The sequence below is a fragment of the Sarcophilus harrisii genome, chromosome 1 (assembly GCF_902635505.1).
Source record: "Sarcophilus harrisii chromosome 1, mSarHar1.11, whole genome shotgun sequence".
NCBI lineage: Eukaryota > Metazoa > Chordata > Mammalia > Dasyuromorphia > Dasyuridae > Sarcophilus > Sarcophilus harrisii.
Window position 1 is genome coordinate 48,574,098 of NC_045426.1, and position 13,310 is coordinate 48,587,407.

The 13,310-nt window shown below is 37.3% G+C and overlaps 1 protein-coding gene across 1 annotated transcript in view; it reads right to left on the reverse strand.

Annotated features, from left to right (window-relative positions):
- Positions 1-591: 591 nt before the first annotated feature.
- SSUH2 (ssu-2 homolog) overlaps positions 592-13,310 on the reverse strand; it is a 37,526-nt gene continuing 24,807 nt past the window's right edge. The window contains exons 9-10 of the mRNA XM_023498145.2: positions 12,888-12,995; positions 592-2,956 (exon numbers count right to left, since the gene is read on the reverse strand). Coding sequence (XP_023353913.1) covers positions 2,810-2,956; positions 12,888-12,995 — 255 coding nt within the window. The 3' untranslated portion in view covers positions 592-2,809. The remainder of the gene's footprint in view (positions 2,957-12,887; positions 12,996-13,310) is intronic.

Consider the following 13,310-nt stretch of genomic DNA (forward strand, 5'->3'; position numbering starts at 1 on the left):
ATGTCATTCAGCCCTCACACCAGTTCCAAGAGATGGACGGAAGAAGCGATTCAGCATTCCCATTTTATAGTGAGACCGCCACTCCAGCCCAGAAAGTATAAACCTAAGTTCTCCTAGCCCCACGGGGCAGAACTGAGACTAGAACCCATATTGTCTAATTCTTGGTCCAGTGAGCTTTGCATTATGCCATGTGGATTAAAAACTTGATCCTGTCATCCTACTTCGACCCCCAGAATGGGATCCCACTCAGTCTTTCCCTGGGAGTTCTGCCCCAAGCATACAAGGCATGATTCAGTTATTGTGTTTTTATTAATAATTCTATTTATAATGTCAGCAAAGACAAGTGCACTAAACAGCAATGTATATGCATGTGGATATGTATGTATGTGGATATGCAAATGTGTGTATATGTGTGTATGAGTATGTATTTATATATAGGAGTATGTGTTTATGTGCATGTATTTGTATATGTGTGTATATATGCATGTTTAAACATAAATAGTAGCATATACATGTGCATATGCATATATGTGTATGTGTATAAATATATATAAACATGTGTGTATGTATATATAATATATATATTATATATATTTTATACACACACACACACACACACACACACACACACACATATATAATGGGAAGGTCAGAGAGTCAATAAGTTCGCAAGCCAAGCTTCCTATAATTGTTTAGATGATTAGGAACCAAAAAGATTTCTTTGTCCCTTAAAAAATCAAAATAACAGCATATTTCATGACTGTTGTTAAAATCCCCCTAAAACCACGTCCTCAGCCTGATGCTATGGTAAAAGGCTGGATTTGAATTAAGAGGTTCTGATTTCAATTTCTGCACTGCACTCAGTTCTGAAGTGAACTTGGCCAAACGACTTCGCCATCCTGAGCCTTGGTTTCCCCATCTACAGAACTATTAGGCTCGGTCTAGTTGCCAAGAGTTCCTAAGCTCCTTTCCAGTTCTAAATCTGTGACTTTCACAACCTGCAGGGTCTCCTGTGCCAATATCCACAGAGATCTGCCAAGGCCCATTAATGACCGGAGAGAAGCAGCCAGGAGGTAAAGCATCTCGAGAGGACTTTGTAAAGTGTTTCCAGAGTGCTTTCTCTGGAACGGTTCCCCTGCCGACCAAATCACTTCCAAATATAGTGAAGGATGAGATAAGACTTGGAGAAGCCTGTGTAACAACAGGGACTCGTACTGTGCGGATTTGGATTTGACTCAGGTCAAATAATTTCACATCCAGTCTCTCAGTTAGCCCTCCCAGCAGTCGACATGGTCATTAGACTGTCCGACAGGCAATTAAGCCCTTACTGTACACCCGCTGATAGAGAAGATAAACCTCAGAAGCTTTACCAACACAGCTCCCCACTAGACAAGGGCCAGGTTTCATTGAGGCACCCCTCTCCCCCTAGTATCCAGCACCTTCTCTGTTCATGATCATAATGACTGGCTTTTATAGAGAACATTAGGTTTTCCTGTTATTTGTATATAAGATCTTCAAATATCGCATCAGTCAAGGAGGGAGATATTAAAGATGTCATAATTTTCATTTTACAGATGAAATGAGATTACAGTTTACTGGAACATAGTAAGGACTATATATACATATCAACTATCATCATCATCATCATCATCATTATTATTATTATTATTTCAGAGGCAGCTGAGCCTAAGAGAAGAAATTAATTGCCTAGAGTCACACAGGTTGTATGGAGAAGTCCATCAGGAGAAGGGGACTTGAATCCAAGTTTCTCTGGCTCCAAATCCAATGCTCTAACCACTGTACAACATTACTTCTATATTTTGTTTGCTTTTTCCCCCCAGAACTGAGAGTTTATTCTTGTAAAAAAGCTATTCATATGGAAACTACTTCTAGCAATGCAAATTTGTAATTACTATGTCTTAAACAAGTTGCCAGGGGTCATGTTACTCATGGTCAGAGGTATTACAGCAAAACTTAAATTCTTGGTCTTTCTAACTCTAAAGTCAAGCCTAAACTAATAATTAATTAATTATTTGATCTATTCATTCAACAAGTATATTTTTAAACCTCTGACTGTGTGAAGAACTACAGTTATAAAGATAAAAATGAAACACTATGTGACTTCAAAAGGTTTCCATACAATGGGGATAAATAACAGGTACACAGATCATGTCAATATTAAAATAGAGGAAATTGTGATTTCATCCATAGGGAATTCATGTTAAGGAAATTCCCTCTATCAGTGGAGATCAGCACCTGCTCTGAAATATAATCTATGAGTGTCACTTGGGCTACTTGCCCAATCAAACACCATTATGTGGGAGAGTCAAAACTTGAACCTAGATTTTATGCCTCTGAAGTCAGCTCTCTATTCATTACATCTTAACTGCCTTTGTATACAAAAAAGGTACAAAGTAAGTATAAAGAAATGTGAGAGGAGGGCACTATGCTGTCATGTTGCTGTCTCAAGTGAGTGTTCAATACATGGTTGTTGAGTCAGTTAAGTCAATCAACTAGCATTTATTAAGCACCTAGTGTGTGTTGAGAAGCTGAATGTTCTAGGAGAGGGCTTTGTTCTTATTAGGTGCAAATATTTATTCCTGCATTAATCAGTGGTATTTAAGATGATGCTCCCAAATATTTATTTGGGAATTCCAATTGCAATATAGATCCAATCCAATATAGGAGGATTTCCAATTTTTTTTAAAGTGAATCAGAGTACTCAAACTGTAATCCTTGTTCTTCTTCCTTGGTGGATATGTATTTCAGTCTCTTATTCCTCTTCTTTAGAAAGAGCTCTGACCAGTGGTCATATGATAGTGCAGCCACAGCAATATCTCTCTGGGTAGTCCAGTGCATACACCTTGTTCTCCAAACCATAGATGTAATAGACATAAGTCTTCCCATGGTACCAATAATGAACTTCTGTTAATGGGATTAGCTCAATGGTCTGACGCTGAGGAAACATAATAAAAAAGAGTCTTAAGTAAGTATAGTCTCTGCTTTAAGCCTTCCCCCACTCCAATCTATCTTCCACATAAATGTCAAAGCTATTTTCTTTAAGCTCAAATTAAACCTGTCTCTCCTCAACTCTGTAAACTCATGGTTCCCTATTGCTTCTCAGATAAAATTAAATCCCTCCAATTAGTTTTGAAAGTCCTTCACAATTTGGCTCCAACTTATCGCCGACTATTCCCCATCCATTATACCTCATGATCCAATCAAATTGAGCTGTTCTTCCCCTGTTCCTCACTTATAATACCCCATCTTCTCTTTCCTTGGTATCACATCGGTCATCGACCTTACCCTAAATATACTTCCTTAATCCCATCACCTTATATAGACTATCTCACTTTCTTCATGGTAGAGCTCATGAACTACCTTCTACATGTTACAGATCACTACCACATGTCTATACCAATCACAAACCTACAGACAACCACCTTCTTAATCCCCAACAGTGACCCCTCGCTACACTGTATTTAACTCCGCTACATTTATTTTTTATTTCTTGTGCATGTATTTGCTCTGTGTACATTTATAGCATGTAAGCTCATTGAGAGTAGGAATTATTTATTTTTGATTTTTTATTTCCAGAATCCATTTAATCCTATCACTTAATAAGTGCTTAATAAATGTATTGACAGACCACAGCAAAAGGGTGAAAGTGTTGAAAATGCTCCTCACCCACATCCCTAGAACAAAATGTTTCAGGCTCTTTCTTAAAACTTGGGGATACAAATACAAGTAAAAAGATAGTTTCTTCCCTCAAAGAACTTCCATTCGAATTGCAGAAGACAATACCCAAATGGGAGTTGAAAGAAAGGTTGGGGACCAGCATGGAACACAGTATTGATTTTGAAAGGCAATCATAGATGGTATTGGGGAGGAAAATGTCATTTATTGACAGAAGCACTGAGCCTTGGAGACATTAAATGACCTTTCAGAAGACACCTGGGCAGTAAATTGAAAGCATCTCTCTTGACTCCATGTCTAGCACCCTCTCCATTATCTCCAGGCTCTTTGAAGTCTTTAGTATGAAACTGAAGGTACACAGATGCTGGATTTCTGTTTTCTCATTGCTATAGTTTAAAGTTCAGTTTCAAATAAGAAAGGAAGATATGAAAATAATAATAATTAATAATAATATCAACACTTCATTTGTATAGTTAGTATTTTCAGGTTTACAAATTACTGGCAACAGTTTTGTGAGATAGATCCTATAATTATTATTAATTTCTGAATTTTATAGCTAAAGAAACTGAGACTTAGGGGGTTCAAGTGACTTACCCCTGATCACATGGCTAATAAGTGTAGGTAAAAGTTATCATTAAATTCAGTTTTCCTTATTCCAAATCAATTTCCTTTAATTACATCACAATGTTATAAAAAATAGGAATTAGATTTTTGATCCAGGTGGAAGTACAGGAGCAATGGGTTCTTGGTCAGGCATGAAGCATCTAATAAATGATGAGAAGAATACATTTGCCTAGATTCTTACATAGAAAATCATGGGAAAGGCATGTCCTAGTTTGTTCATTTATTTGTTTTTAAGGAATAGAGAAAAAAGTCTGCAGACTATAGGCCAGTAAACTTATTTAAACTCCCATAAAAATTCTAGAAGATATAATTAAAAAGATGGTTGACAAACACCTAGAAAGAGAAGCACTTTTTTTAAAGATCCATCATGTTTTCGTTGAGAACAAATCATGTGAGACTCCCTTTATTTCTTTTTATGATAAGATTACTAAACTCGCACATCTGAGCATGCTAGATAGTTTACATAGATTTTAGCAAAGCATTTGATAAAGTATCTCATACTATTGTTGTGAAGAAAATGAAGAGATGTGAACTAGACAATCATATAATTAAATGGATTTTGAATGGGTTGACTGCCTCGACTCAAAGAGTTGTCATTAACATGTCGTTAACTGTCAACTTCATGTGTCATCTTCAGTAAAGAGTGTCTCTGAGATCTATGCTCAGCCTTATGCTATTTAATATTTTAATCAATGACTTGAATAAAAGTAAAAAATGTCATACTCATCAAAATTGGAAATGACAACAAGCTTAGAAGAATAGTTAGCACACTGGATGCCAAAATCATCAATTTTTAAGAAGGGTATCCACTTGCTAAAATATTGGAAAGGCATAGTATTAAGTTCAATTATTCATGATCTATTGGAGGAAAGAAGAAAAAGTAATGGAAAACAAACTAAAGTCAAAGTTGGGGCTACAGACTATTAAGGGCTTATATAGTTGGCTCCATACCATCATTCTCTGTTTGGTTTCCATGGGGATCAAGACTTAGCAATACTCTGGATGTTCATGAGCCAAGCAGATGTTTGGGTTCTCTTGGCCTAGCCATAGTTTCCTAGCCAGGAATAACTCTTTTTTTCTCTCTCCATTGGTGGAAATACCACCCAAATACTTATTAGTGAGTGAGAATACAGAAGGAATAATAATAGTAACTCACATTTATATAACACTTACAAGTACAGAAAAAATGTTCCTCGTGATCACCCTGTGGGGTAACCTCATTTTAAATGAAGAAACCAAAGCTTAGAAAGGTAATATAACTATTTCAAGGTTCAGGATCAGGATAAGAATTCAGAATTATATAATCTGAAAGGAGGAAATAGCATAGAAACCACATGCTCTGTCCTCAAAAGGAATATTGGGAGTAAAAATGGAGATGAGAGAATGCACTACCCTGAAGAAATGTGAGATAGATCAGTCTTGATCCTTGATATTCACAGGAGTCATAGGAGAGCAAATGATCAAAGATGATGTTAGGGCTATGATTCTGGGAAGTACAAAGCACAGGTTTGATTTTATGCATATTGAGTGTGAGATTATTTCAGCATAGCCAGATACGAAATGTCTAGTGAGAAGCTAGGAATAGAGAACTGAAAAGACAGAATGGGAGAATTAAAAAAATATCAAAAGTAGAATCAAGAGAATAGGATGCAGTTCCAGACCCTGCTATTTACTGGCTGCTTACTATGGGTAAATCCCATAGCCTGTCAGGTTGCATGTTTGTAGAAATAATGATGTATTCCCTGCCTCTAAAATGGGCATAGTGACTTTATAAATGTGATAGGAGGGAATTACCCTGTGAAATGAAAGATGTGAAATATTATCGAAAGTTCAAGACAATAATGATATACCTATGTAAACATACATACAAAATATATGTATTTATATATGCATATATGTGCATTTATATATGTGTGTAGATGTAAATATATGCATATATCAAAAAGGGTGAAAGAGAAAATAATCTATGTATATATATATATGTAAATATATGTTTGTGTGTATGTTATTATTCATATGTAAATATATGTTTGTGTGTATGTTATTATTCATATAAGTATATGTCTACATCTGATCAGATACAATCTGATCCAGATTAAATGAAGGCAACCAAGGAAGGAAAGCTAAGTCTGGCATCAGAAAGCCTGGGCTCAGATCTCTGATGTTTCCTTTTGATGGGACTTTCTCAACCCTGGTCCTCAGTTTCCCTCTTTAAAATAAGATTAGACTAGAAAGCCCTTTAATTTGTTTTTAGGTTTGGGTCTATCATCCCTATCTGAGGAAGAATTCCCTCTATGACCTATAAATTCAGTGGTCAGCAAAAACCCAGGTTTCCTGATACCATACCCCTCTGCCCTCCCTTTGTGGTTGGCAGCAATGGAAAAAAACCTAAGTGACAGGAGGTCTAGTCCTGCCTTTGCTACTCACCTCGTCAGCTGTGTAACCTGCATGAGTATTTTTCTCCTAGGCCCTCAACTTCCTCATCTGCAAAATGAGAGATTTGAACCACATGATCTCAAAGGTTTCTCCCAGCAATGGAACATAGCCCATTAAAAGGAAGGAGCCCCTTACCCCTGAAGACCAGTGGTAGTGGTTAAAAGGGGTATGTTCTGGAAATGTGGGCTCATGCGTACCCAAAACTCTCTCTAATGCTAAACATTCAGGGCACAGTTGAAGTTAGAACTCAAAGACTAGAGGGAAAAAAAAGCTCTTTTTCAAAGCCCTTCAGATATCCAAATTTGTGGTGACCAGTTGTAAACCCTGCTTTTTAAAACACAAAAGTTGTTTTCTTTGGATCACAAAGGGAGATCATTGCAACACACCTCTTCCTCTAAGTTTGGCTTAAAGCCCTAGGAAGAGCGCCGGATTGCCTGTTACCTCCAAAGCCATCCAAGTGGCTGGCCAGTAATTCACTGGACACCTGCTTTGTCTTTCTTTGCCATCCCTGAAGAGATAAATAGTGAAATTTCTTTGAGCAAAAGTAGATCTCCCCTCTATGGGCAAATCTGAATGATAGCTATCCCCACCAATGATTACTGACCATTCTTTTCTTTTTCATCCTTTTTTCACATATTGGTATGACTTCTGGTCTTTGCATTGAAAATAAAACAATCTTATGAAGCAATTTTGAGCAATCATCTTTTTTTCCAAATAGTGTTTTATGTTTATAGAAGCCCATATACTTGTCTTTTCTTTTACCGTTACAAGGCAGATAAATGGCATATTAGATAGAGCCCTGGTCCTGGAGTCAGGAAAAGCTAAATTCAAATTTTACCTTAGACACTTGACTGGCTATGTAAATCTGTCTGTCTCAGTTCTCTCACTTGTAAAAAAGGGATGATAATAATAGTATCTACCTCCCAGGATTGTTGGGAGCATCAAATAGGATGATTTTTATAAACCAAAAATGTGTAATACAGAGCCTGTCATATAAGTGCTTAATAAATGCTTGTTCCTCCTCCTCACTCCTGCTTTCTCTAGGATTTTCAAACAGTTGATAACACATAGCCAGGACAAGGCAATATGGTAGGAAAAAACACCTAGATGTTTCTTCATCCATCAAACAAGCGAGGCAAACTCAGATATCTCTAAGATATCTTACTGCCAGAAGAAAAGACAAAACAGCCAGAGACAGAACAGTGACAGAGAGACAGAGACAGAGAGGCAGACAGAGAGACATAAACAGAGGCAGAGAAATGGGAAGGAGAGGGAGACAGGGAGAGAGAGAAAGAGAGTGAGAGAAGGAGAGAGAGAAAGAGACAGACAGACAGAGAGAGACAGAGAGAGAGAGAGAGAGACACAGAGAGAGACACAGAGACAGAAGGGGAGGAAAGAGAGAGAGAGAAAGAGAGAGAGAGAGAGAGAGAGAGAGAGAGAGAGAGAGAGAGAGAGAGAGAGAGAAAGAAAGAGAGAGAGAGAGAGAGTCTCCAGCACTAGCACACAAGCTTACTTTAAAGATGAATCTGTCCAATTTTCTAGAGGGAAAGTAACCCAAATAACCCACCTCTATCACTATTCTCCCAAAGAATTTCTAATTCCTAATAAACATCAGTTCCAATGTGAATGTTAGAAGGAAAAGAATCATGGAATTCCCCCCAGTTCCCCAATTGTACTCAGTGACCAACAAGTCCAAGCTACATTTAAAAAAGAATCTGTTTCTTGGCACAAGATAGCAGAGTTGGCATCCAGCTTTACTTAAGTACCTCTAGTAGCTGGCATCCAAAAGCAACCCATCCCATTGTGGGAGTAATTTTAATTCTTCAGAAGTTTTTCCAGACATCAAGTCTCAATTTGATGCTATTGCCACCTTACCCATTACTGCTCCCTTTGCCCTAGTTCTAGGAGCCAAAAGTCCAAATACAATCACTCAACCTTAGTTGAGTGATTACGTCTCCTATTTCAGGGTTTGAGAATATGAGGACCAGAAAAGTCTATTCACTTATTCAAGATCACACAACAAAATATGAGCTAGGCTGAAATTTCTAATCTCTCATTCTGGTGTGTTTTCTATTCTCACCATGCTGCTTCTGTGAATAGTACAGAAACCTGGTCACTGAAAATGATTATGTAATCAGAGAGTATTCCCTTAGGTAGACCATCAGAATCCCCAGACCAAATTTCCTTTCTCTTTAGATGCAAAGGACTTTAGGGATATTTTGTCCTATGAAAGTCACAGGAATCATTTCCTCTCATACATCTCTGTTTTCTTAATACTAATAAGATCTCAGTATCATTCATAAAAATAAGGGAATTTAGGGATAATCTCGTGGACACCTCTCTTTTACAAATGAGGAAACCCAGGGCTGAAGAAATTAAGTGATTTACACACAAGGTATAAATGCTAGAGGCAGTGTCTGATTTTAGGTCTGCTAATTTCAACATTAGTTTTCTTTCCACTGTACCAGATACACCTGTAATCAAGGATCAATCAAATGTAAATCCTTTCCTGAAATTTCAAGCCCTTGGGAACCGGGAAACACAGTTAACAGCTGAGTCTTCTTTACAAGAACAAATTGACAATTTAACTGCTCAAATTGCTCTGCTTGCCCTTATGGGTGTCTGGAAGAAAAAAAAAAAAAAACTCAGAATCCCTGAATTCTAATTCCACATCTACAGCTCACTAGCTGTGTGACCGGAAGTGACCCAGTTTCTGGGTCTCAGTTTCCTGATTTAGAAAATGAGTAGTTTGGACAAAATGTCCTGACCCATTTCCCCCAGCGGTGTTATTCCTGCAATCTCTATAATTATTTTTATCACTTGAATAAAAAATAGAGTTCCTTTCAATCCCTTTGTTGCTTGGATATGTCTACTACTAATTCATTCCCAGAGTTTGGGCAAGTGCCCCTACCAGAAAACAATTAAGACTGGTAAAGTTCTCACCCAGACTAAACTTTGACAGAAGTTTCTGGGTATCTACTGCCATCTAGTGCATTACAAAAAAGAAGTGCAGTTAATTCAGCCAGATTGAAAAAGCAGGCCGGTAAAACCAATATTGCTTCTTGCCCTTCATCCTTGTCGTCCTGCTGGGATGTCACAAAGAAATGAAAGAAGGAATAGTCTTGTGGAGAGCAGAGAGCCTTGCATTCTGAATCAGAAATATTCCAAGTTGGAAGGGACTTCTGCAACCGTGTAGTGCAAATATGGTCCCGTGCTTTTGCCAACTGGCACTTCGGTCTCCAGAATTGTTTAAAGTTTCAGTGTGAAAATGTACAACTCAGAAATCTGAAAATATTACAAATCAAAGAATGATTTATTATTTTGTTGACTTCTAGACTTGAGAAAGTGATGGAGAGAATGTTAGTAATGAGATTAAATTTCAATATGTATCATGTATATAACCCGGATCCAAAAGCCGATAGTTAAATTTTTATCAGCACATCCTTAATTCTAGACTGTAAATGAAAGATATTCCCCTCTACGATATACCAGAGAAGTGATCATCCAGGTTTTGCTTGAAAACCTCCAATGATGGGAATGTCACTATCTCCCAAGACAACGCATTTTATCTGTAGATGTCTCTAATTATAGGATTCTCCCCTCCCTTCATTTTTAGCCATATCACAGATACTTTCTTACCCTGGAATTTTAACTTTGTACTTATTTAGTCCAGTGCTGGAACAAAGCAATCACTTAAAAATGGTTATTAATTTTATTTGAATTGACTGAATTACCCCATGTTGATCTTATTTCTGCCCTTTGGAGCCAAGCAGAACAAATATAATCTCTGTTTCACAAAACAACCCTTCATATACTTGAAGTCACCTATTATAATTTCTCCTGAGACTCCTTTTCTTCTAGATATGCATCCTAATCCCTCAACCAAGCTTCATATGTCTTAAGGTTGTTGCATTCAAAACTCTGTGTAAAGAACTCAAGAAATGGAGGCAGAGAGAAGTTCATTTGTGAGGAAAGCCATAATGGATTTTCTTGCCACTCAACACATCCATTACTCTGTCTTCCATTTCTGTGTCTCTTCACTGGCTACCCATAATGCCAGGAATGCTTGCTCTCAATCCATACAACCTCTTTCTTCTTAACTTCTTGATTTCTGTCCAATGATACTACCATCTTCTCAGTCACAAGCTCACAATCTATGTGTTATCCTTGACTCCTTACTCTTTCACCCCCATCTTTGTGTGGTTGTCAAATCCTGTCAATTTTACTTTTAGAACCTCTCTGATATATACTCCCTTCTTCCTCTCAAAGGAAGGGGTGTCCACTACCTTGGTCTAGGACCACACCACTTCATGCCTGGACCATTTGATTCTTTTAACAGTCTGATGTTTGATTTCCTTGAGTCTCTCTATGCCAGTCCATCCTCCACTCAGCTAGCTGTCAAATTCATCTTCCTAAAGTCTAAGTTTGTCCATATCAAACCACACATACCTCTTGCCCATAAAATAAAAATTCTAGTGGCTGTTTATTACCTCCAAGATAAAATATCAATTCTTCTCTTTGCTTTCCATAATCTTCCTTCCTTTCCTTTCCTACCCTTTCCTTCCTACCCTGTCCCCTTCCTACCTTTCCAGACTTCTTATACTTTATTACACATGCACACATATAAGCATATATACATGCATACATACATGTGTGTTTTTCCTGACTCCTGACAATTAGCATTTTCACTAGTTGCCTTCCATGTTTGGAATTCTCTTTCTTCCCAACTCTGCCTTCTGGCATCCCTGGCTTCCATTAAGCTTCAGATAAAATCCCACCTCCTGTAAGAAGCTTTCCCCAAACCTTGTTAGTACTAGTGTCTTCCCTCTGTTGATTATCTCCTATTTATTCCTTATATTGCTTGTCTGGACCTCATTGTTTGCATGTTTCCATTAACCTCTGAATGTTCCTACATGTGACTTTAATTTCCTTTGTAGATTCTTAAGATTCAAGATAAGAATCAAAAGAACTAGATTCAATTTAAAAAAATCAGTTTACAGTCAATATGATTGATTTACTTGTTACTCAAACAACATCCTTAATGAAATTCAAGACACATGATAACTCCCCGATGACACTTTTTGATTCAGACCTATAATTTCATTAGTAAAGGGTCGTTTCAAATTGAGAAACTTCCTCTTCAATTTAGATTGTCAGTCATTCTAGGAGTCATTGAATAGGTTATTTCAGACAAAGTGGAGCATGGGAAAGACCTAAATTTAGAAATTCAAAGTTACCCCTGTATCTCAGACCATTGCCAGACATCTTGACTTTGGTCTTCAATGATTGGAGGAGTACAGCTGATGACTTTGTGCAACTTTGACACTTAAATCTAATTCATGCACAAGTAAAGACACTATTCTTGTGATGTCATTGGTCTTCTTCAAGAATGAAAGACAAGCAACAACAATGTTTTAGAATGTTGCTTGGGGCACCAAGAACTTAAGTAATTTTCCTAGTATATGCCAGAAGTGGGACCTAAACTCTTGTCTTTTTGTTTCTCATTGGCTCTTTCACTATTCTACCATTTGATGTTGTTCCTAGTTGATGTTGTCCAAAAGACTTCAGTTAATTAATTATACTGGGTAAATAAAATTGGGATGTGGACAATGGAAATAGTCTAATTACAAAAGATAACAAATTTGGGGTTTTGTTTTGTCTTTGCTACTGCATGATCTTGACTTCCTATTCCATAAGTCTCAGCTGCCTTCTATTTAAACTAAAAACCTAAGAGATCATCCAGTCCAAACCTTCCAATTCCCAGTCCTATGTTCCTTCCATTACATCAGCGGTGTCAAACACATATTCTGTACATCATATTTGGCCCACAACATTCTCATGTGGCCCAAATAAGATTAAAATGTATTTGGCAAAATTTTAAGCACAATAAATAAAAGTACAATAAAACATAAATAATCTTGCTTTGTGGTTTTCTAATTTGTACTATAGCCATCTTTATATACTATTTAGGTGCCGCTGTTTCTGTCTGAATTTGATACAACTGCAGTGCATCATGTTGCCTCTTTAGTAAGATTCTTTTGCAGAATATTAGAATGTGGAAACCACATCTGGTCCCTCAGCTCAGAACTTCTATCTTCCTATTGTGCATCACCCATTGCCTTTCTACTCACCTGTTGGAGAACTCGAGACCTCCCAGCCAAAGCATTACTGTGCTCAGCAATGCCTCTCTGGGATGCTAAAGATATCTCCTGTTTGGGGAAGTCAATGATAGGATATACCTAAAAGAGAAATATAAGCAATAGATTAAGCAAACACATACCCTTAATTCTCTTTTTGATTTGAGGAAGAAAAATGGAAATTCCTCAAATATTCAAAGACTGGTTATTCAAAATAGGGTTCAGACAAGCTTTATTTTACACCCAAAGGGGAAAACTAGGAGCAATGAATAAAGGTTGCAATGAGACAAAGTTAGTCTTTGTGTTAGAAGCGGGCTGTATTTCTCAACAATTAGAGCTATCCAAATGTGTAATCTGCTGCCTTAGTAGAGAGAGGGCTCCAAATTGCCAAAAGTTGTCAAACAAAGGTGGAATGAC